Below are 23,681 nucleotides of genomic sequence, written 5' to 3' on the forward strand. Positions count from 1 at the left end.
TGTGATAAGCGAGGTCTGGGCAGGTCAGCTGATGGCTGCAAAGTTCTGCTAGAAACCGTTCCACAAAAGCCAGCACTGGTGGAGCGGGAGGCATCTGCGCACTTAGCTTGTTCCTGGGGCTGCTCGGTGGGTATGTCTCACTCTGCGCTTGCTCTTCTGAGTCTTCCCGTTAACTGAACCATGGGGCCACCAGGGAGCGTGTGTCTGTGCAGAGATGCGCCAGGAGCTGTGTGCAGCACAGCAGTCCCCAGAGGCGCAGGGTAACCAGTAACCACAGGAATCTCTGTCCTCTCTCTAAAGGTCACCTGTCTGCAGCGGGTAGCGCCTAGGCCGTTAACCTCTCTCAGGACGGCCCTGGCTTTGCCTTGCTCCGCTGTGCATCTGTTATGTCTTTTCCTATTGCGTCTCTTTGGGGGAGAGACGCGCTTCGGGGGCAGCTCATCTCACTACCAGAGTCATGCTGCCTAATCCGCAGGAGAGCAGTCACTGAGGCTGGAAGCTTTGTGGGGTGAAGGCTGCCTTGAGATCCGAGAGTCTCCCTCTCCTCTGCCCCATTGCACTGGCTCGGGGTGGATTGAGCTCAGGGGGTGCAGCAAACTCATCCACCCCTAATCTTTTCTTGTCTTGGCAGACATACGTTTATCAGCTACACCATCCACATGTGGTGTGGCCGGCTAGAACCCAGACCTCCTGCTCCCAAACAGCCCTGTACCACTTGAGCCTCGGTAGCGACGCCGATGCTAGGATTCGTACCTCTGTGAACCACAGCTACTGGAGGGAGATACGAACTCCGTTCAGCAGAGAGAAATGGGGCTTCTGGAATGGCCAGTGCATAACACCTGTCGCCATTGCAGCTGGGCTCTCTCCCCCCTGCTGAGAGGACCGTGGCTCCAGGGGCAATGGCTGCTTCTGGAAGGGTGGACACAACGGAGGCAGGGGCCCAAGCGGGACTCGGGAGTGACCATTGTAGCCAGCTGGGCGAGGCTAGTGGCTAGCACCTGCTGGAATTAAGCATGAAATATGACACCACATTGAGCCCCTCTGCCCAAAGAAATCCAAACTCACCGCATGCAATGGCCAGACTCGTTTACACGAATGTACTGACTAGTGTGTGCACACACCTGTGCTGTGGATTGGATGGGATCAGAGCTGCCCAGCTGTGTGTCACGGGGCCTGTACTGCTAAGAGATTCTCCTTTAGCCCAAGGGCTGTGGCAGCGGGTTCTGTAATTCTGTTTCCAGTGGGGCTGTGAAGTTCCCACTGGTCTGGCATGCAGCATCGTGACAAACAGGAAGCCCAAGGTGGCTACGGATTTGTTACCGTGCTTTGCACTTCTGTAGCCCCTTGAATGCCAGGATCTCGGTGCCATTCCCAAGGCCCAGGTGGCAGGGAGGTGCTGCTGTCCCCCTTTCACTGACAGGGAAGTCACCTGCCCAAGGTCACACAGGACATCAATGTCAGACTGCAGCCCTCCCAGCCTTGTGCTTTAGTCACTAGTCGGGTCATCCGCCCTCCCACACGTAACACACCTGCCGTGACCCTTTTTCCTTTCTGCAGTCGCCACATGGCCAGCAGTTAACTGCACTAGGGTGCTGGGAGCCCTCCCAAGGTAGGGAACAGCGACCCAGGGAGGAGGGCTCCTGCACCCGTCTCTGAGCTCTCTCCTGTGTCCCCCGCTTGGCTTCTGTGTCCTGTGGTGACTCGCATGTTCCCTGGGAAGTGGTCCTCCCATTCCTCAGTTGTTTGCCATCTCTCCTCCCCCCCCCCCCCCGCATTTTGTCTGCCATGCGCCTTCGGAGTCGCACCGCCATTCATGTGTAAAGTTTTGCGTGGCCACGGCTCCCCTCGGGGGCGGGCCCCAGGCGGAATTTTTACAGGATGCTTTGAAGACTTGTCACAAGGCAGAGATGTCCTTGCCAGCTGTCAGACACAGCCCCCGCCCCTCCATCCCCACTCCCCCAAATCTGATTTGTCTGCTCCACACCCCACTAGCACAAGCAGCCAGAGAGGACAGGTTTCTGTAGCTGTTAATTGAATTACATTGCCACAGAAAGCCGAGAAGTCGTAGCTCATTAAACTCTCTTGTGTCCCATTATAACAGTGTGTGTTGCCTTTGCGGATTGTCATTATCATATATTACTGCGGGACTCGGCAGTGCTGTTTGTTTATGCATTACATTTTTTTTCCTGCTTATCCAACCCCCTCCCCACCCCCCCAAGCCTGTTTTTCCTGCACGGTATATACCGCTCTGGGGACTGCGAAGGTGCAGCCTTCCTCGCTCGCTGGATAAATAATGACTTTTTTAGTGAAAGCCAAATTTATTTTCCTAAAGCTAGATTAACTGCAGGCTCGGTCTGTGTCGGGGGCTCTGCGGTGTTTTGTTTTCAGTGTGTTTGTGCTCGCGAGGCGGGTGAATGATGTTTACTACAGTCGTGCCAACCCTAGTAGCAGGAAAGGACACATTAGGTAGGAGCCATCACAGCACATGAAGATGGGGTGGGAGGGACCACACACAATTGGGGCTGATTGGTCAGTACATTTCCTCGGCCAGGATTCTTGTACTTTTACTGCAAATGGAATGTGGCCTGGAGAGTCGGGCACCAAGCTGAGAGTCAGGAGAAGGGGGGTTCACAGTCCAGGTCTGTCCTTGGCTCATAGCGTGATGCAGGCCCAGTCACTGAACCCCTCTGGATGAGTTTTTCCTCCCCAGTAGAATGGGGTAACCCTCCCTCGCATGAGTGCCATGGCAGTGGCTGCAGGGCAGTGTGCAAAGCCTGCGGGATGGAAGAAGCTCTAGAAAGGCAAAACTCTGATTTACTATTGACAGTGTCCTGATTCTCTCGTGCTGTGAATGGAACCTGGGCACCAGCTGTGGGTGCACAAGCGCCTGGAGTGTGGCGGGGCTGAGTGCATTTTATTAACTGGACCCTAAGTATTCTCGAAGGCTCATTATTTGGAAGGCTTTATCGTAGTGGGAGGCCTGCCAGCAGTTCCACTTTATTGTTCAGCCTCTCTGAGATGGCCATCACTTTCTGTAGCCAATTGCAATATCCAGCAAGTGTTAAATATACAAAGGACACAGGCCAGCAAGCTGGACTCCCCTGCAGATTTGCATTCATAGTTCTGTGCCTGATGGAGAGGAGGAAAAGATTCAGAGGTGCTGGAAGCAGGCCAGGCCAGAGGAAGGGTAGGGACTGAGTAGCCCCCCCAGCAGTGTACAGATGCCCGGAGGGGCCTGGCTGAGAGGCCCCTGTTTTCCAGGTTATTGCCAAGAAGCTGGCTGGCTTCCCCTTCCCAGTAATTAGTGCAATCAGCTCATTTCTCCCAGAGGCTGGGTTCCCTTGTTAGACCCGCAATAGAGGTCTCCCTACAAGATAGGGAGCAACCAGATACTGGACACAGTGTTGGTATATAATACTCTAAATACTCACAAAACAAACCTTACTCACTCCACATTCACCCCCCAAACATACTATACCAGAGGTCAGAATGGTCCTGATGGCCAATTGAGATTCCTTCCGATCATAAGATGCAGGGAGCTGGTGAAAACCACATCTATATCCACACGGGGCTCTGGATCAATAAACAACTCTGATTTGCAGAAATCACAGGCAACCATTTATAGTCCATTCCGTCATGTCATTGGTTCTTTTCCTTTGTTTACTAGGCCTTCTACCCACACAATTCCAGAGACAATCCTGGGTGGGCCACCATGATCCAAGGCCTGCCATTTCCTCCAGTTCTTATACAATTTTATATCAGTCCAGCTGGTGGTGTTGCCTTTTCTGCTGATTCTTCGTATTTTTCTTGGAACATAACAAGATTGTTTTTGCACAAATAGTTCTAGTAGTTCTTGACCTTTAAGTTCTTGCTTCGGTTGCCAACTTGCAATGCACATATTCATGTCAAGCATGCGTCATTCATAGCAGGCCTCAATGACCTATAACATATTACATGGCTATATGAATGTGTGTGTGTGTGTAGAGATATATATAGACAGATATATCTCCCAGCAGCTTAGCTCTGCCACTGGGTTGGGAGTTCTCAAGAGACACTGCCTGCTCCCCATCACATCTCCAGAGGGGGAATGCGGTGCAGGTGCTTGGAAATGCAGGGACCTTTGTTCATTTTTCTGATGATTCCCAGCTGGGACCCAGAAGGTCGCCCTTCCTGGGGCCAGGGACTCATCGTCACTGTTTTAGGGTGTTCGCTGGCCAAAGCTGGCCTTTCTTTCGGAAGCTTGTCTTCACTCTACAATGCCACACAGCTGCCCTGTTTTCTTTTATAGCATTGACCTTTGATGAACACCAAGGCTGGTTTATAATCTGCAGTCTTATTTTTCACCTTCTCCTTGGTTATTTTTTGGGGCAGGGGAAGGCAGTACTAGGAGTTCAGGAGACCACGGTATAAGAGAAATCTTGCCAGCATTTTCTTTCCAGCATGCCTCTGAATTGTTAGCTCCTATTCCTCCACTGGGACTTTACTGTTTAGCTATTGATACTGCATGGGCTGTGAGTTAGATGGTTTGCAGTGACCTAGGAGCACAGGGTCCCTGCCGGAAGGAGCTTACAATCTGATCTTGTGTGAAACTGTTCTCCATTCTTTGCTTGGGAGACCTAGGAGCTACCAGGGAGAGAATGTGCCAGAGTAGGACTTGGAGCAGAGAGGAGTGTTGTGGTACAGATGGCTGGACCAGGGTGGGGGTGTGCTCCGGGCTGAGAGGAGCGCAGGGCAGAAGGCTCAGAGATGGCTGGAGGATGGACCGTTACAACGGTTAGCTATGGGGCAGGGAGGAAGATAAAAGGAGATGGGAACAGGAGTGAGTGGGGTTGTGCAAACCCTAGAAGGTCAGGACAGCCTTCTTCTGACTGCCTGGTAGCCTGTTGCATATGGTGTTGGCGTCGGCTCGGCTTCCAACAGCCCAGGGTCCACCACGTCACGAGCTGTCATGCCAGTAGCCATCTTTGCTGGCATGTCTCAGAGCAAGGAGACTCCACCCCTTCTCCAGTCTTCTCTTCAGGCTGAAATGAAACCAGGGCTGTGTGAGGAGGGTGGGAACCAAAGCCAAGACCTGTCCTGGCCAACTTGTACCATCTCCAAGCCCCTGGAAAGCATTGTTGTTGTCCAGTGACTGTCAGAAATGTGACAGTTGGCCCTCAAAGCTTGAATGACTCCCAGCATTAAAGGGTTTCACTCCAGCCTGTGCCAGGCCATAATGGGGCTGTCACCTTTTCCAGGTAACCTGCGTGAGGCTGGTGAAAGAATGTTCAGCTGCTCCATCTCTGTTCCCGTGTGATCGCTGACCCCCGTGTTACCGCTCACCTATGCATTGTAGGAAATGCCAGCTGAGCCAACCCATAGTTACTGGGTCAGTCTCGTCTCTTGTGGGGCCGGTCGAGAGTTGCCCCTTTTAGCTGGGAAAGAGACGCTCGGAAGTGCATGCCTTTCTTTTTATTTTATTTAAATATTCCATATGGATATAAAAAAATCTCTGGCATCTGGAATGCAAAGCCTGACTTGTTGATGTAAAATCATACTCTATATTCTGCCCAGGTTTATATGAGTGAATTATGCAAATTTTTGATGGAAAAATATTCCTCCTCACATCCTTGAGAGTGTAAAACCTTAGTCAATAATTCATAGTCGTGTGTCTCAGACTGGAGGCTTTCTCTTCATTATAACTTGCACCTAGTTATTTGTCTTTCACATTTTATTGTATATGCTGGTGTAATGCTATGCATTATAAAATTTATCTGCTTCATTATTTTATGATCCTGAGCTGTATAATGCAACAAAACGATTCTGTTTCTGACTGCATGGCCTATTGGCAGTATCTGCAGCTGATAAACGGCATTCAGCCACCTCACTGAAGCTGTTTGTGGGGTAAACTTTGAGCCTGCTGAGCAGGGAGTTGGGTGTGCCCTGCCCACGTGCCTGGGGATGGCAGAATTGTCTTTAATTCTCCAAGTGCAGCAGTGGAAATTAACCCCTGTGTGTCTCAGCGCATCCTCAGCACGAGGGAAATCTTGGACTGGTTGGAATATGCTTAAAAACACAATTAAATGCGCCCATGTGGTGGTGGTGGTGGTGGTTTGTTGTGAAGGGTACAGAAGTCCTTCTCTGTGTCGGTTAATACAGAAGTGTGTGTTCACTAACAACTCCTAATTCTCTAGCCTTTCACTCTGTGGAACATGGCTGGAATCTGGCCACACACGTAATACATGTTGTGTTCTCTCTAACGTTTCGTGGGCACGTAGTGCAGAGTAAGGACAGCTAGCTGAGTACTGCAGTTAGCCTGGTCCTTTCGTGTCCGAGCGCCTTGCAGTGGGGAATGGGTTTTATCCGCACAACTCCCCACGGAGGGAGGACAGTATTCTCACCGTGGTACAGCTGGAGAGATGAGATGTTGACATCTGTAGCTCAGCTGGGAAGTGAGCCCAGATCTCTTGAGTCCCATCCACTGCCCTGCCCACTAGACCGGCCTTCCTGGCAGCCCCCTCTTTAATGCCTGGTTGGTTACTAGAGCCGGAGAGCAACGTTCATTAGGTATCTGATTATTGCTGGCTCCTATGGGGCTGGCAGCTCCAGACACATCAGCTGCTGCCATCCAGGACACAGGGATGGTGAAGCCAGCGACAGAATGCAGACCTATTCCTGGGTCATTTCAGCCTTGGAGCCCCACGGTGGTGCCCTCTCTGGCCGCAGAGCTTCCCAGGCTAACTGAACAGGGAGTAATCCCCCCTCCCGTGGGCACAGCAGCTCCTGGGGACCCCGCACGTGGCTCTGGCGTTCTGGGCTGTGTGTGAATGAAGAGTGCCTGGGACGAGTACTGCAGCCTTGGGAAGGCAGCAGGGGATCATGGTTGGTGGCTGGGGTATCGCTGACCTTCGTGCTTGGCAGTAAATCTCCTTTGAAGGCAGACAGTTTAGCCTTGGCCAGTTCGAGTTGCTGTAATTGTGAGCATCAGAACAGTGCCGTTTCTAAGTTCCCCTAGGTCTGTTCTGCCTCACACCGTAGCACGTCTCTCTGAAGCCTCTACTACTCATTTCTTCCCCTCCTCTCAGTCCCAGCCATGATCACGTCCCATCCCAACACGACCATTGCGATCAAGGGCCAGATGAAGGAGCTGAATTGCACAGCCCGAGGGGAGCGGCCAATCATCATTCGCTGGGAGAAAGGCGACACTGTCATCGACCCCGACCGCAACATGAGATATGCCATCTCCACCAAGGATAATGGTGACGAGGTCATTTCAACGCTCAAGGTGAGAGAGCTCTGGGTGAGATGCGCCAGCGCTGAGGTCTGTGAGTGGAGCGCTGGTGCATTTCACACTCCAGCGGGGTTTGGTTACATTTCTGATCACAAGGGGTCACCCTCCTCTTTCCATTTGCTGCTCCCACGACCTGTCTGTGCCGGGAACAGCCTGAGAGCAGTTTGACTGCACACACGTGGCAATACTCAGGCTGCTCTGTAGAAAGTACCTTCCCCCTCAGCTGGGGAAATTGTTGTAATTTCTTATGAGAATTTTTTCAGTTTTACTGAAAAAAATTAAACTCGAAAGATGATTATTGGATGTATGAAAAAAGGGAAAACTTCCAATGAAAGTAATCTTTTCCCTTGATTCATCCAAACAAAGATGGAAACTTTCCAGCCGGCTCCAGAGGAGAAGTTGTGTGCGTGCGTGTGCGTGCGCGTGCGTGCGCGCTCCTCGGTGCCGGCTGTCAGAAGCCTGGGTGGCACAGTTATCACACCTGAAGAAGTAGCTCAGGTCCTTCTCTCCTGGCCTGGGGCCGGGCTCTCATTGGGTGTTGTTAGAGATTGGCAAGCTCATTTTGATGGCACTTGAATCCACTAAAACGTCAATTAAAAAATGTGCCTCATGTGGATGTCGCTGGGGTTTGGCCAGCTCTTGAGAGATGCAGAAAAGCAGAGGGGAGAAAAGGAATCTAGACATTGGCCTCCGCTTGGGGTGGGGAGAAACACCTGGCTTTAGCATGCAGGCTCTGTAAGGCATGGATGGAAAGCACTTTGGGTAGCCACCGGCTGTCAGCATAACAGAGGGGAGAATTGGGCCCGTGTGTTTTCTGTCTAGTGTGTCTCACCAGCTGTACAGTTCCAGTGCTGTGCTAATAACAAGCATGTCTCCTGCATTAAGGCATATTGCGCCCTCACTGTCACAACGGCAGCAAAATGGCCTCATTCTTACCCCTTACATATCCACAGCTTAAACCAGCCGACCGGGGGGACTCCGTCTTCTTCTCCTGCCATGCGATCAATTCTTATGGTGAAGACAGAGGATTGATCCAGCTCACTGTCCAAGGTACTTGTTTTCCACCTGCTAGGTAGAATCATAGAAATGTGAGGCTGGAAGGGACCGGGGGAGGCCGTCTAGTCCTTCCTCTGTGCTAAGGTAGTACCAGGTAAGCCTAGATCTTCCCTGACAAGTGTTTGCCTGGCCTGTTCTTAAAAATCTCCAGTGCCGGGGATTCCACAACCTGCCTTGGAAGCCTGTTCCAGAGCTTAACTCCCCTTAGAGTTAGACGGTTTTTTCCTAATATCTAACTGAAATCTCCCTGGCTGCAGATTAAGCCCATTACTCCTTGTCCTGCCTTCAGTGGACGTGGAGAACAATTGATCACTGTCCTCTTTATAACGGCCCTTAATGTATTGGAAGACTGTTCTCAGGTACCTCCCTCAGTTATCTTTTCTCAAGGCCAAACATCCCTAGTTTTTTAACCTTTCCTCATAGCTCAGGTTTTCTAAACCTTTCATCATGTTTGTTGCTCTCTCTGGGACTCTCTCCAGTTTGTCCACCTCTTTGTTAAAGTCCGGCGCTCAGAATTGGACACCTGAGAGGAACCTTGGTCACCTGGGGTGGATTCTTCATCACTGGAAAATTTTAAATCAAGTTTAGATGTTTTTCTAAAAGATCTGCTCTAGTTCAAATAGGCGTTAATACCAGAAGTCCTCTGGCCTGTGCTTTGCAGGAGGTTAGAATAGATGATCACTGTGGTCCCTTGTGGCTTTATAGCCTACGAATCTTTGACCCCATGGGGATGAAGAGAGCATACCTGTTTATGCAAGCATTTAATCATGTGCTCAAGTCCCATTTAGAGGAACTTAAGCCCGTGTTCAACGCATATGCAAGTGCTTTCCTGAGTCATGGCCTGTGAAAGCATGTCACAGAGAAGGTGCCAAGTACGAGATCATGTGCAGTACATGCAGGAAAGAGACTGCACAAAGAGGTCTGCTTCTTACTTCCCATGCGTCTTTGAGTTATATTCGCTCACTTCATACAAACCAGGCTTAATGCGTGTGAAGCCTGCACAACCGATACAGCTACGGGAGAGGGAGCTGGCTCTGGTCTGCCTTCAGCGTCATCAACAAAATTGCCAGCTAAATTCTGACTGCAAGATCTTTTGTGATCTTCTGCCCTGAAATCCATTGGGCCTTAAAATGCAAGTCAGCTCCTGCAAACAAAATGAAGTAACTATCCAACTTGCTGCCTCTGTGGGGGACGGGAAGCATGTCACCATCAGGGGTGAAATGGTTTTCATATTGCTGGGAATGGTTTATTCACTTGGCCTCAACTTTTTCTCTCCAAGAGCCTCCTGACCCTCCGGAGCTGGAGATTCGTGAGGTGAAAGCCCGAAGCATGAACTTGCGCTGGACTCAGAGATTTGATGGAAACAGCATCATCACTGGCTTTGATATCGAATACAAGAATAAATCCGGTAGGTGATTACGTTTCCCCCTGCTACGTATGTATAATCTAGACTGAAACAAATGTGCTTCGATGGAGTTGTTATCCATAGGTACAAATCTAAAACAGCGGAAGAAGACAATAGTCTGTGTGTCAGCATAGGAGATCGTGTTTACTATGCTTGAGGAGGAACTTATAATTAGAGCTAGTAGGGAAAATTTCAACAAAATGGCTTTTGTCAGAAAAGGCATTTTGCAGGAAAGGGTTGGTTACAACAAAATTTTTCAACTCAAAAAATTTCTGAGGAAAAAATGTTCTGAAGTTGTTGAAACATTAAATTTTGACATTTTTGTAAAAAATTCTGTTTTTCTGGTTCAAAATTACTTTTCATTTCAAAATTTCAGCTAATTATAGGGGAGGGGTTGGTTTGCAAATATTTTTGATGTTTTGATTTTTTTTTTGGTCAATTCTGAACAGGATTTTTTTTTCAAAATCTCAAAATTGTTCATGGGATGGGAAACCTGTTTCTCCCCCCGGCCCCAGCTCTACTTGGTACTGCTGGTGAGACCCGAACTGCTGGAAATGACCAGGGTAGTTTTTCTGCTTCTTGCTGTAATAGTGGAACAGAACTGAGTTTTGCATGGAGCCTTCTGCTCCCAATGCAGCAAGCTGGCGGCTGATCTTACTGTGACTTTGCAGATCAGTACATGCTCTGAAAAGGGGAGTTTTATAGCCTGCGCCTGCAAAGTTTGAAGGACTGAGCCACCTGCATTGGTTAAAATTACTCCTGAGCTGCTGCAGCTGCTTCCTGTATGCACAGGGGCTGCCCTGGGAGAGGAGGCTCTGGTCCTGCGAGCTCAGGGATGGGAGAGGGTCAGGGAAAGAAGCACTTCATCTTGCTCCAGCCAGGACCCTGGCACCCTGCCACTGAGAGAGCTGGGGCATCAGTGGCAGGGAGGGTGTTCAGGCCTCACACACACCCCAGTCTTTCTCGGGGAGAGGGGTCTCCTTCTGGGACTCCTGCTGCCACTTCCTCCACCTCCTGAGGACAGATGGGGCCATTCCAGGGAAGGGAGGGGATGCCGGCCTCGTCTGTGCATTCTTGCATGGTGTTTAAAGGGAATATTCTGCATCCCGGTCTCTTTGATGAAGAAAGGAGAGAGCGGCATTAATGAAATATGTTAATTTGTGTTAGATGGGAGCATTTGAAAGGGAATGTTAAAAGAGACAATATTTGCAAACAGCCAGGTCTGGAGTTATACAAAATCAAGGAGGGAAAAATCTGGCATCTCGAAATGTGGGAGCTAGATAAACAAAGGCCATAAGTAAAATAGTCATTCCCGGCCTGGCTGTCCGAGCTGATGGAAAAAGGCACTTTTCAGAGACGTTACAGCACCTTGCAGAATATTGGGTCGAATCGACTCAGAAATTCCCCTGAGTGCCCATGGCCTGGGAAGCACAGCTGGGAAATGCCCTTTGCCACCAGAGATCCCATTTTGGACCTCTTGCTGTGATCCAGCCTGGGTCAATGCCCTATAGTGAACAGTGCTGCCAGGAGAAACCAGGAGGAGTTTTGTTCACCTGAGCTTCCCAGTTGGTGCCTCTGCCTGGCACGTTTGGGCAGCACGTCTGTGGTGATGCCACACCTGAAGCTGTGTGCATAGCAGCCACGTTAAACGGTGTTTCTGCGCTGAGGATGCTGTTGGTTTGGTTTTTGCACATCACGGTCATGGCTGGACAGTGAAACTAGCCCAATTCATTCCCTGTGCAACTCTCCTGTAGCAACTGGGCTGTCAAAGCTTCAGGGGAATGTTTACATCACACTCCGATCTCGAACGCGCCTTGTGTGGTGGGGAAATCAGGACAACGTTTCATTTCGGATTATTTATTTTTATTTTGTTAAAAAATGAATCCAACATCTATATGTGGTTCGGTAGGAAGATATAGATTCCTAATCTTCTGGTGGTATTTCAGGTGCCTTCTTTGGGAAACCTAAGATTCTGCCTCTTTCCCACACCTCCACTAGAGTCTGTCACTTTTCAACAATGTCTCTACAGGAGATGAGCTGATGATGATTTTCTGAACAATCAGATATGAAATGGAAATATCTCAACTTGTGCTCACCCCATTAAAAATAATGTCTATGTTTGTCTGTTTTGCTTCCAAGTTAATTAAACCCAGGCCAAACACAGAGCCCCATACACCTCACCCATGTACTGCTCCTGCTCCTCATCAGGATAATTTTAGGCATTAAGGGCTTGATCTTGCATGATACTGAGCAATTCCTGGAAGCACTGAAGAGCCTCTGCTTTCCTGGAGGCCAGTGGGGAGGGAAGTGCTCAGTGCCTTGGTGAATTAGGTCCTAGAAGAGGGAACTGTATAAGCCATTGGCTCCACACTTCAGCAACCTGCAGCTGAGAGTCAGCACACTCTTGGCAGCAGTTTCATGCATGTCCTGGCATTACCAAGCACTGCTCCTTCTCCATCTTCAGCACTCCCTGCTGTTTACAGAAGGTTCCAGATGCTCTGCCCTGCGTGGGTGGCATAAATGTGTCCAGGCGCTCAGGAGTTGGCACGTTTGTGGCTCAGTGGGAAAGGAGTCATGAGACAGGAAGACGTGGTGGGGTGCGAGACAGGCAGATGCAAGTTCTGGGGCATTGTGTTATTGGGATCCTACCAAAATGAACTGGCATTCTCACCTGTGGGGCTGACAGAGCCTCTGCGGAGCCATGAACTCCAGGACTCTTCGTAGGATCCCTGTCCTCTTTCACTGTTGTTGTTGTTTTCCAGATTCCTGGGATTTTAAGCAATCTACCCGCAACATCTCTCCCACCATTAACCAGGCTAATATAGTGGACCTGCACCCAGCCTCCGTGTACAGCATCCGCATGTACTCCTTCAACAAGATCGGGCGCAGCGAGCCGAGCAAGGAGCTCACCATCAGCACCGAGGAAGCAGGTGCTTCTCGCTCATGCATTTTCCTCTGCTGGGTGCATGCCTCCTGCACTCCTTTCTCTGGCTATGCCGGCCTTTCCCCCCACTCTGTGTGCTGAGTCTGAGCAGAGGCATTTGTTCGGGGAGGTGACATGGAGAGGGAGTTACCAGGAAGGACAAATTAAGTTGGATGCAGACTTGAGCCTGTGGTGCTGGATGGGAAAAGTCTGAGGCTTTGTGTGTGGGAGAGGCCGTGTGCAGGCAGGAGTGAATCATGGCACTGCCTGTGTCAGTGTGGCCCAGCTTGCGCTGGTGAGCTGTGCCCAGGCCACAGGAACTGGCCTTGGTGCTGAGCAGTCTTCCTATTGGCAGTGAGGAGCAGGGAGCTTTCCGTGGTCCTGACCAAGTGACTCGGGAATAAGGGAGCAGAAGGGGGAGGCCCCTTGTCCTGGCCTGTGTCCATACTACCGCACGCCACAGGACTTGGGAAATGAGCTGCTCAGGCCTCCCCCTTTGCCATTAACTTCAGCACACAGCTAGGGCACTGCAAAACCCTGGCGTGGTGCAGCTGCCTGCACACAAGCCGGCAGTGACGGTGCAGTTTGTTCCATCTCCGTCAGCAAAGCAAATGTCCCAGCCTGGGCAGCCAGCTCAGCTAGTGACTCTCCTGTTCTGCATGTTCCGTGCAGCCCCCGTGGAGATTCAGCAGGGGCTGGACACCGGCACAGTTCTGTAGATGTGCAGGAATGCACACGTGTATACTGACTGGCCTGTGAGCCTCTGGGAACCAAGATTCCTCAGCTGAAGTTTTGAGAGAGATTTCTGAGCAGAGCATGAAATCTGTGCTGTTAAATCACAGCTGTTTTTATGTGCGTGTGTTTCACCTTTGCTCATTCACTGTGTGCGCGAACCCCTGTAAGGAACCAAGTCTTCTTCTCAAACACTCACAAGGGGATTGATTTCCTCTCTGGCTAGGACCTGCACGTGGGCCCAGCCAAACGTGTGTCAAAGCAGCAATACAGCTGGCATGTTGGATAACGTTCTCCGAGTCTGAGATGGGGAGCGCGCGCTCTCTCTGCGTGTTGTCCTCTCTCTAGAATGGCTACATTCATCACTTTAACTGCCCCTTGTGCACTCAGCAGTGCTGCATTAGTCAGTGGGAAATAAGAGAGTTGAACTGGGAAAGATGAAAAAGCTTTTATTTAAAGCACAGTTTATTTCAAGAATAGAGAAGTGCATTTATTTTTCTCTAGCCCTCTGTTGTTGGTTGTTCCCTGTGATGGTTGCCCCACTGGAGAGTTGTTTCTTTAAAGCAAGTTGTGCTACAAGGGACTCTGCAGCTTTCTCTGCAGCTTGTAAACATGACTCTGTTTGATCTGTTTAACCACAGCTCCAGATGGGCCCCCAATGGACGTCACCTTGCAGCCAATGACATCACAGAGCATCCAGGTCACCTGGAAGGTACATTGTTTTGGGGGGGGGGGTTGCTGTGTGTGGAGTTCTGTTGGCATGGTGATACCCCTAATGTCAGTGATAGAAGGCAGCAGGCCCATTGCCTGTACAGCACCCTGGATGGCACTTTAGAGCTACTGGTGCCTTGGGCAAGTCACTTCATTTCTCTGTGCCTCACTTCCCCATCTGAAATGGAAATATAATGCTCACATATCTCACAAGGAGGCTGTGTCAGTTAGTGGTCATAAAGCGCTTTGAGATGGTTAGATGAAAATGCACTAGAGATATGCTAAACGTGATAGTTGTTTCATTATGGCAATGATGTAAGGAAGCCGGTTTTAGGGGCAAGAATATGTAGGATCACAATCCTAAACAGAAGCCCTGCTCCTGTGGCTCAATGTCTTGGATCATCACCTTTCACCAGGATGCCCAGGCCCAAGTAAAATTCACTAGACAGAATGAAAACTTCGGGGCTAGATGAGTACCCGTGTTCCGTCACACGAGGCCCTTCCTAATCATGTTTTATAAGATGCTTATTATCTTACAGGATATCCATGCAGAGTGGAGAGGATAAATATGTAAAAATCTAGACACTTGGCTACAAAATGCTTGCGCAAAGATCAATAAAATTTAGAATCAGATTTATTTTTCAGAAGCCGCATTGGAAAAATAAAATTGATTATAAAGTTAGGACTTCAGAATGAACCAGCAAGTCAATAAATTTAGGGCTCCATCTTCTATTCCTCCCCTCCCCTTTAGCATTGAAAAACAGATTAATGAAAAATAAGATTCACTTGAAAGATAAGTCACTTGGTTTTAAGAGTATTTCAGCGAGATGGATTGCTGTGGCTTTATAACATACATTTGCAATCAGCCCTATTGATTTCTTAATGCTTCAGAGAAATATTGTTAAAATTGATTTAAACCTGGCTTGGTGCATTTTTAAGGCTGTCGGCCCCTTTTCCCCTCTCCTAATCAGATCATCTGACTTGAGTCGTAGCCCTGACCAGGTGCTGTAAATCGTTACTTCCTCATCAGCCAATCAGCATTCAGTTATCAGCCCCTCTGCCAGGCTCTGAATGGCTCTGGGTTTGCTACTATTTGATTATCAGCATCTGAGCACTGCCTAGTAGAAGCCAAAATGCAGGAGTATTTTAAAAAATCAACCAACAAAGATCTGGTCAGACTGAAAACCGAAGGATAGGGCCCAGGAGCAAAACCTTGCCACCTGTAAGATGAGCCACTCGCTATTCCAAAGGAGCAGCGTCCCCTGGCACTAAGGATGCAGAATGAGATTACACACAAATAGCAAAAAACCACAAACTAGGAAGGGGCCCAAACAGACAGGATGGGCCAGTTCAGATGAATGCGTCCAAGTGTGCCCTAAAGAGAGTCAGAGAGGGAGTAGGAGACCCTTTCCCACAGCTGAGAGAGTCTGGTCTTCATCCCAGTCCAGCATGAACCCAGGGAACAGTGGAAGGCCTGCCCTGGCTGGGCAGGAGAAGTGGGGAGAACTGAGTTGCAAAGGGCTTTGTAGACCACTAATAAAACACCTGGCACTTACGCAGCAATTTCTATTTCCAAAGCACCATATGCATTCTGAGACGGTCTCACAGGCTCTCTCCCCTTGTGAGCGGGGGTCAGTAGGATCAGCCCCAGGGGTGAATAAAGCACATTAAGTATTCGCCCCAGCTCTGAGCAGAGCTGGGATTAGAACACATGGGCACGCTGCTTCAGGTCACTAAGACCTCCTGTTTTGCTGCGTGTTATCCCCAGCAGTGCTGGGGGAGCGTTGATGGGCTGATGAGGTAGGGGTGAATGCTGCCCATCCCGTGACCCTGCTCTATTTGTATCCCTGCTTCTGCAGGCCCCAAAGAAGGAACTCCAGAACGGGGTGATCCGTGGCTACCAGATCGGCTACCGGGAAAACAGCCCCGGCAGCAACGGGCAATACAGCATTGTGGAGATGAAGGCCACGGGAGACAGTGAGGTCTACACTTTGGACAACCTGAAGAAGTTTGCACAGTATGGGGTCGTGGTGCAGGCGTTCAACCGCGCAGGGACGGGACCCTCCTCCAGCGAGATCAATGCCACCACACTCGAGGATGGTAAGCATACCGAGGTGCCGGGGCATACAGACAAGGGCACAGAGACATCTGGAAGGGCCTCCAGCCATTCTGAGGGTGTTTGTTCTCCAGATCTCTGGTGCAGCCTGATTAGTCTGGGGCAGCAGCAGCCGAAACTCTGAGGTGGGGTTGGCCTTGTCAACACAGGGGATTTGCACCCTCTGTCTAGCATCATGCAAACCCCTAGTGTAGACGATTTGCACCCTGCTTTCAAGCATAGCAAACAGCAATGGTACAACTAGCAACGCTGGACTGTCTACCCCAGTCCAGGGAGCTGGCCACCCATGGCTGAAACTCAGTAGAGGCAAGGCCCTTGGGTGTATATAGCAGGTGGGCAGCAGTGTCTCTGCCTCTCATTCTGACTCCGTCTGTCAGCCCTTCCCTCTATGGAATAACATCTTGGTGATCTCCTGTGTGTTGCGTAGAAAGCAATTTACAGCTGCCTGACCCCTCTGCCCACTTTTCATCCCTGGCCAGCACAGAAAACGCTTTTGGGCTCTATCCCCTTCTGGTGAGGGGCAGAGCATCTGCGATTTGTTCCCTGCCTGATGGACAGGGAGGCTGGCTTTCATTGTATCACATGGGTTTGATTTTATATATAATTTTTTTCCCAAGAACAAAAAGACCTGAGTCAGTGTGTGGGGACCCAAATTACACTGGATTTTTAGTCTAATTAAATGGATGTAAGGGTGGATTTACACATCCCTGTTCATTCTTAAGGGAGTGGAGAGCCCACTAATCCTGCAGGAGCTATTGCCTGATTCACTATTACCAGGCCATTATTGGCAGACCCCCTGCCACTCTGGTGTATGTCAAACTACCTGCATAGTGGGAAAATGGCTTGCGTTTCCTGCCCCAGTAATTCAAACCCAGCATGGGGAAAGCTCTGCACCTTCCCTCGGTGTCTCATTTCTGAGGAGCAGGACACTTCATGGAAAGGATCTGCTTACTCTGCTGAGAGTGATGCAGTTGCAGATCTTCCTCCTATATCAGCTGAGTCTCCAGGAGCAGAGAGATCTGAGGGTAGCAGGGAAGTAGCAAATTCCCCACTCCTAGAACCATCTCTGATAGAGCCTAGGAGCTGATGCAGATGCGTCTCCACTGAAATATCTGTCTGTGCCCTCTAAAGAGCATTGGTACCTGGCAATGAACATTAGTCACTTAAACTGGGTCAAACCCTTTCCCCATCCCACTTGCCTTGCAGGGGGGGAGAGTGTGGTCTAGTGGTCTCAGCAGGACCCTGGAGTCAGAACTCCTGGCTTCTGCGTGATCTTAGGTGCACAACTCTCCTGGGCCCCTTTGCAAATCGCAGCCGAAGTGACTTACCCATCTCCCTTGTGTTTCACTGGGTCAGATAGGGCCAAATTTTAGGTGCCTCAGATCTGGGTCAGATTTTCCAAAGTGGGCTCTGATTCTGGGTTCCTAGCTTGACACACACAAGGCCTGGTTGTCAGGGGTACTGCACAGCCACAGCCCCAAGCGACTTCCGCTGCCATGGCGAGTGTTCACCACCTGTATGTCTAACGCTAGGAACCCAAAATGAGAGCCCACGTGGGAAAATCTGACCCATAGCCTCTGTGATGTAGCTTCCCTGTCTGTGGACTGGACTGACGCTGCTCGCCTTCTTGTAGCTGTGCTAATATCTGCAGAATGTGCCGAGGCCCTTGGAGGGGAGGGGCTGTGGCAGTGCCAGGTGGTGGTACGTGAATCTGTCGTCCTGTTCAAATGGCTGCCGCAGACCAGACTCCAGCTGAATTGGAGTAATTTTCTATTAAGCAACCTTCGAGCCTGGAAAACGCTAACAGCCATGCGCATATGGCTGAATGCTGCGAAAACAGTCATGTGAATTCAGGGGACTAGCTCTTAATAAAGGGACTAGCTCTTAATAAAGGAACCGGCTCATTTTCTTATGATTAATACTTACTTCCAGCCCATGCAAATGAGTTGAGACACAAAGACAGTATGTCAGAGTATCAGAGGTGACAGGGGACCCCTCTTCCGCAGCACCATGCCCGCAGCTCTGTGCTCCGAGTTTGTCCTTCAGGCTGGCATTTATTTCATCTTGTGTTTAAAATTTCATGGCTGCATCTCCTCTTTCATGCTCATGGCACGATTCCTGTTTTGCTAGCAGCCCCTCTCTTCCCTCTGCCATGGCTGAGGCAGGGAGCACTTCAACAACAGTGCACTTTGGGGGTGCTAATTAAGCTTCATGCAGCCTTGCTAGGTAGGTCGGTATTGTGCCCATTTGGCTGACAGGTGAGCTCTGGCACAGAGGTTAAGTGACTTGTTCAGGGTCGCACACGGTTGGCTATTGGCAGAGTTGGGAATAGAGCCCTGGCCCAGGCACCCTTGTTCTCACCACAAGACACACACTCCCTCTGCCCAAACAATGGGAGAGCTTCATAAACTCCATCTGGAAGCAAGAGGGTGTGGGCGCCCCAGTGCTGCAGTGGGGAGGTGGGGTTCTGTGCCTGCTCTGTGACCTGGAGCGAGTCACGTAACCTCTCGGCACCAGAGCTGCCATGTCAGTAAAGTGGGACTAGCAGTCCTTGCCCTCCAGTGTCCAGGGCTACGAGGTCTCTGGCTGAAAGGTGCTATGTGAGTGCTAAGCGTGATTGCGTATTTGGGGCTGCCCCAGCCTGTGCTGCCCTGCCAGGCACCTGCTCAGCTTCCAGCCTTTTACAGTGGCTGAACGTGCCCTGGAAGCTGCAGGTAGCAGCTGGAGGGGGCCCAGCCTGTGAGCTCTGGCAGCTGCTCTACCTGCTCCTCGCAGGGTTGTTTTACAAAGTGCCTTAGATGTTTCCATTGGGGAGAGATAGTGGTTGGCCTCGGAGTCATTTTAAAAAACAAAAAAAAAAGTTTCACACTGCATTTGCTCAGCAGTTTTTCATACTTAATTAAGGCTCTCATTAGCCTGTCAAAGCATGATCATTTCCTGGCTCTATTAGCACTCCTCCTGGGGTATTCAAGGGCCCCTGTTTTAGCAGTAGTGTCTTTTCCATAATTATATTGCCTTCATTTTGTTCAAACGGACTCTCTGTATTAGTTTATTACACTCAGTCCCTAATTACATGGTGCTTATATTTTTACACCTAAGTGATATGAAACAATAATCATTTTCAAAGAGGATCATTAGGATGATGTATTATCATTTAAATGCTCATAAAAATTAGAGTTACCTCTTATGGGGCAATGGGATGTAATTACCTTGCATCCAGCTAGCGCGCCTGGTTTTCCCCTTTGTTCTAAGTGCAGTGCAGACATTCTTCCTGCTTCCTGCATTAGGGGGCGCTAGTTGGTTTTGAAGAAGTTGTGAAGTTTCACCCCGTTGTGCTGGCAAAGAATTTTTGGTGGGCTGAAGGTTGAGGCAAAACTTCTGGGGCTGGGTCAGTTCTGCATCTCCCTGGTGGATAGATGTGTGGCCAGTTGCCGCTGCAGAGCAACACATTTCCAGGGTGTCCTTCACGCAGTATTGACCTTGGGCACCCTCCTGGTTCTGCAGCACTACTTGTGTTCTGGTATACGCAGAGGTCCCAGGCTGGCTCGGGTCCCCTTTGTGCCAGGTGTGTTTCAAATGCTGCCACCCAGAACAGCACCAGGGAAAGCGGGAGTGGTTTTGACTTGTAGCTGAGCAGAGACCACAATCCTGCAGTGGGATTATGTAACTTCTCAGGAGTCCCATGAGAGTTCCCTGGGTCAAACGAAAGCTGCTTTGGCCCTGTGTCTGGGGGTATTTCACAGGCCTGCCTGGCAATCCGCTTTGCCCCCTGCCATCTCCAGCTCTTCTCTTGACTTCTGACAATGTGCAGGAAGGGGCAGGACTTCATGAGAGCAGAGGCAGCGGAGATGTGAAATGAATGACGTGGGTGTGGCACACCCCATGCCCTCCCCCGGGTGATTAATACTAAGCAATATGGACAAAGCACTGGTACCTCTTCCTGCTCTGTTTACCCAACGGCAGGCCCTTTCTGTAGTTTTGAGCCTCAACTTCAAAAGCAGAGAGAATTCAGGGGGCTGGTCAGACTGAACCCCCCTCCCCACAGTGCTGTGCTTCCCTCCACCATGCTGAATGGCTCAGCAGTGTGGAGCTGGAGATGGAAGGGTAAACCCCCGGGAGCCTCCCAGAAGGCAGCTCAGCACCTGCAGTGCTAGCTCCCTGGGCAGCGATGCTGTGTAGCCATGACCCCATTGGGCTGGTTGTTCTGAGTCCCTGCAAGAGGCTTAGCGAATGGTCCCTGGCGGGGGTGACACCTCTGTGTAATGCCTGCCGTTTGTGTTCTCTGATACCCTGAGGCAGCGAGCTCCCTTTGCTGGGCAGAGGAGGGTGTCTGGAACCTGGCTGCTTGCTTAGGGGTAGCACCTGTGTTAAGCAGCCAGCCTGTAGAAGTGCCCAAGCTGGTCCCCCTTGTGCCAAGCCCACGGTCCCCCTTCTCCTCCCAACCCCACATCTGCCACTGGCCAACCCCAGCCCTAACCCTACATTTTGAAAGTGTGTTCTATGTGAATCCACCTTTGCTTTCGCGAGCTCAGCCTCACATATGTTGTTTGCCACTTTATTTTGATGAAATCTCAATAGACAGCAGCAGGTCTGCTCCTTTAACCATGACTCAGTTTACAAGACCCTCTGCTGCAAACTCAGCCTTTATTTGGTTAATTTCACTCCAGGGCATGCTCAAACCAGGGCTTTAGCATCAAGATTGGTGGGAGTGTTTGCACTGCAGCTGGGGGGTGTCATTCCCAGTAACAGTAGACAGATTCGAGCTAGCACACTAAAAATGGCAGCATGGACTTTGCAGCACTGGTGGTGGCTTGGGGCTAGCCACCCAAGTCCAAACCTGCCTGACCCCTGAATCTGAGCTCAAGTGGCTAGCCCAAGCCCCCACCAGTGCCGCACCACCCACACCACTATTTTGTGCACGCTAGCTCAAGCTGAGCTATTGCGAATCTGTTTGCCTCCACTGGGAATCACACCTGCCCAGCTGCAGTGTAGATGTACGCTGGTTACCCTACTCAGACCACAGGCTAGACAGCACCCACCCTTTAGCAAAGGACCTTTCTGTTGGGCTTCCTTACTCCAGCATTGTCTGCCACTGGTTCAGTTTTGCATGTTCTCATCCACATTTGGGCTGCTGCTAATATCACTCTCAGTCCAAGCTTTGCTGCAGAATGGAGCCCTCTCCAGTGGGTGGGCAGCTGCTGGCGCAGTGAGAGGTGCTGGCCTAGCTGCCCAGAAAGTCTGGGATTAGTGCTTGGTGGAAAGCAGAAGTTCCAGCCCCTGGGAAATTCCAATATTTCAACTTTTGGTTTTGTCTCAAAATATCAAAAATATTCACAGAACTTTGGAAGAGATGGAATGCGTCACTTGGACATTTGCAAATCGACCCTTTTCAGAACTTATCAATCAAAGTCAAGTGCTCTGATATCTCACGGCATCATTCTTCACTTTGAAATGTTGATTTGAAATAAAATGTCATTTTAATGTCATGCTGAAACCACATATTTTGAGTCAAAACAAAACGTTATTCAAGGCAAAAATCAAAACGTTTCTTTGAAATCATAATTTTTCCCGTGGGAACATTTCGGTTTGGATGAGCCCACGTTTTCTGATGGGAATGGTTTTTTCATTGGGAAATTGTGACCCGGTCCAGTTGGGATCCAACTGCATGTAGCACCTCGTTGTGGTCTGGCTTCTCACATGCTCCAAGATGGCGAATCTGAGAGTCTGAAATTCTTACTTGCTCATCGTTCACAAATGCAGCAGGGAGCCAAACCCTAACCATAGAGGTTGTGAGGACTAAACTACCTGAACAGACAGATGGTGAGAGCATTACTGATGCTCTGCTCATACAGCATTGCACCCTCCCTCACTGATTCATTCTCTCTCTCTCTCCCCCCATGGACTCTTCCATCAGTTCCCAGCCAGCCTCCGGAGAACGTGAGGGCATTATCCATCACGTCAGATGTGGCTGTGATCTCCTGGTCGGAGCCCCCACGTAGTACCCTGAATGGCGTGCTCAAGGGGTACAGGGTGATCTTCTGGTCTCTCTATATGGACGGAGGTGAGGGCTTGGATGGGGTTCACTTTTTTTTGCTTTGTTTCTTACTCCTCTTATTTTAAAATGTTACACAAATTTGAGACCTGTGGCGAGATCTGCCATAATGGAGACTGGAAATACATGAGTCCCGTCCATGTCCCCTGCCTCACCTACACATGCACTTGTAACTCCACTTAGCACCTGACTTTCAAGCCTCCTGCTGTTGCAGTCTGCTGCAAAGCCTGCTGCATTGCTTGGGTTTTTTCCTGTGACTGTGGAAATGTCTATAAAGAGCCAGGATGTCACTTGTGACCTGAGCCAACATGTCAGTTGGATCCTGTGCTTGTAGAGCTGAGCAATGGAGCCCGTCCCCACACTTGCTCTCAGGGGCCCTGTGCGTTGGTAATCCACAGAGCCATGCGGGAGGAAGGTTGGGAATCTACCCAGTTTGGGCACAGAGAAGGTCAGAAGCTGGGCCCTGAAGCTGAAGGAATAGCTCCGCGGAGATGGGCTGGTAATCTGGGTTGTAATGCAGCTGGCTTCACTGTCCCTGTGTCTCTGTCTGGCCTGAAAGCAATGAGTGATCTTGGTGCCTGGTTGAGACACTTGGCAGTGCATGGCCCAGTGTCCTGCAATGGGAGGGTGAGTGGGAGCAGAGAATCTAATCCTGCCAAGGTTGCCTGGGGAGCAGGCTGGTTCTGAGCCCCAGACTGATCCCCTTGTCATGTTTCCACTGCAGAGTGGGGGGAGATGCAGAACATCACCACCACGCGGGAGCGAGTGGAGTTGCGGGGGATGGAGAAGTTCACCAACTACAGCGTCCAGGTTCTGGCATACACGCAGGCCGGCGATGGTGTCCGCAGCAGCGTGCTCTACATCCAGACCAAGGAGGACAGTGAGTGATGCTCAAGCATGATGGGCCCCTCCTGCCCAGAATGGCCTGGAGCAGAGGGGGTGTCACAGGTCGGAGGTGGGGGAGGGCACGAAGGTTGCTGGTACAGTAGGGATGGGGATGCTGGGGCAGCCAGGGCATGGGGTGCTGGTTTCGCTGGGGCCTGGCATGCCCGAGGTGCTGGAAGGAGATGGCAATGGAGCAGGAGGTGGCAGGGAAGGTGATATTGAGCAGGGCCTGAGGAAATGGGCTGCCCTCACCAGTGGCTCCAGGCAGTGCCCCTGGGCAAATGCTGACTCAGCCAGACACAGTCTGGGAGGCCCCAGCTCCCGTCTTTTCCCCCTGCAGAGCACAGCCCTAGACGCTGCTTGCTAGCCCAGTGCCTGCTGCATTGGAGCCCCTCTGGCCAGCCACCCCCCCTCCCCGTCGTGCCAGCCCTCTGGCCAGCATGGAGTAGGATGCTGGCCCCACGACTGTGCCAAGCCAGTGGGGTCTCTAAGACAGAGATGAGAACGTTCTTGCTGCTGGGTGGCTTGGGC

At 50.6% G+C, this 23,681-nt stretch overlaps 1 protein-coding gene across 2 annotated transcripts in view; it reads left to right on the forward strand.

Annotated features, from left to right (window-relative positions):
• The window catches only part of DSCAML1 (DS cell adhesion molecule like 1), a 320,759-nt gene that overhangs the window by 212,757 nt on the left and 84,321 nt on the right, over positions 1-23,681 (forward strand). For both annotated transcript variants that reach the window (XM_044997070.1, XM_044997071.1), the window contains 8 exons: positions 7,065-7,264; positions 8,224-8,320; positions 9,606-9,734; positions 12,494-12,661; positions 14,028-14,098; positions 15,957-16,197; positions 22,128-22,274; positions 22,990-23,145. In XM_044997070.1, coding sequence (XP_044853005.1) covers positions 7,065-7,264; positions 8,224-8,320; positions 9,606-9,734; positions 12,494-12,661; positions 14,028-14,098; positions 15,957-16,197; positions 22,128-22,274; positions 22,990-23,145 — 1,209 coding nt within the window. The remainder of the gene's footprint in view (positions 1-7,064; positions 7,265-8,223; positions 8,321-9,605; positions 9,735-12,493; positions 12,662-14,027; positions 14,099-15,956; positions 16,198-22,127; positions 22,275-22,989; positions 23,146-23,681) is intronic.

This window comes from Mauremys mutica, chromosome 22 (assembly GCF_020497125.1).
Source record: "Mauremys mutica isolate MM-2020 ecotype Southern chromosome 22, ASM2049712v1, whole genome shotgun sequence".
In the NCBI taxonomy this organism is placed as follows: Eukaryota; Metazoa; Chordata; order Testudines; family Geoemydidae; genus Mauremys; species Mauremys mutica.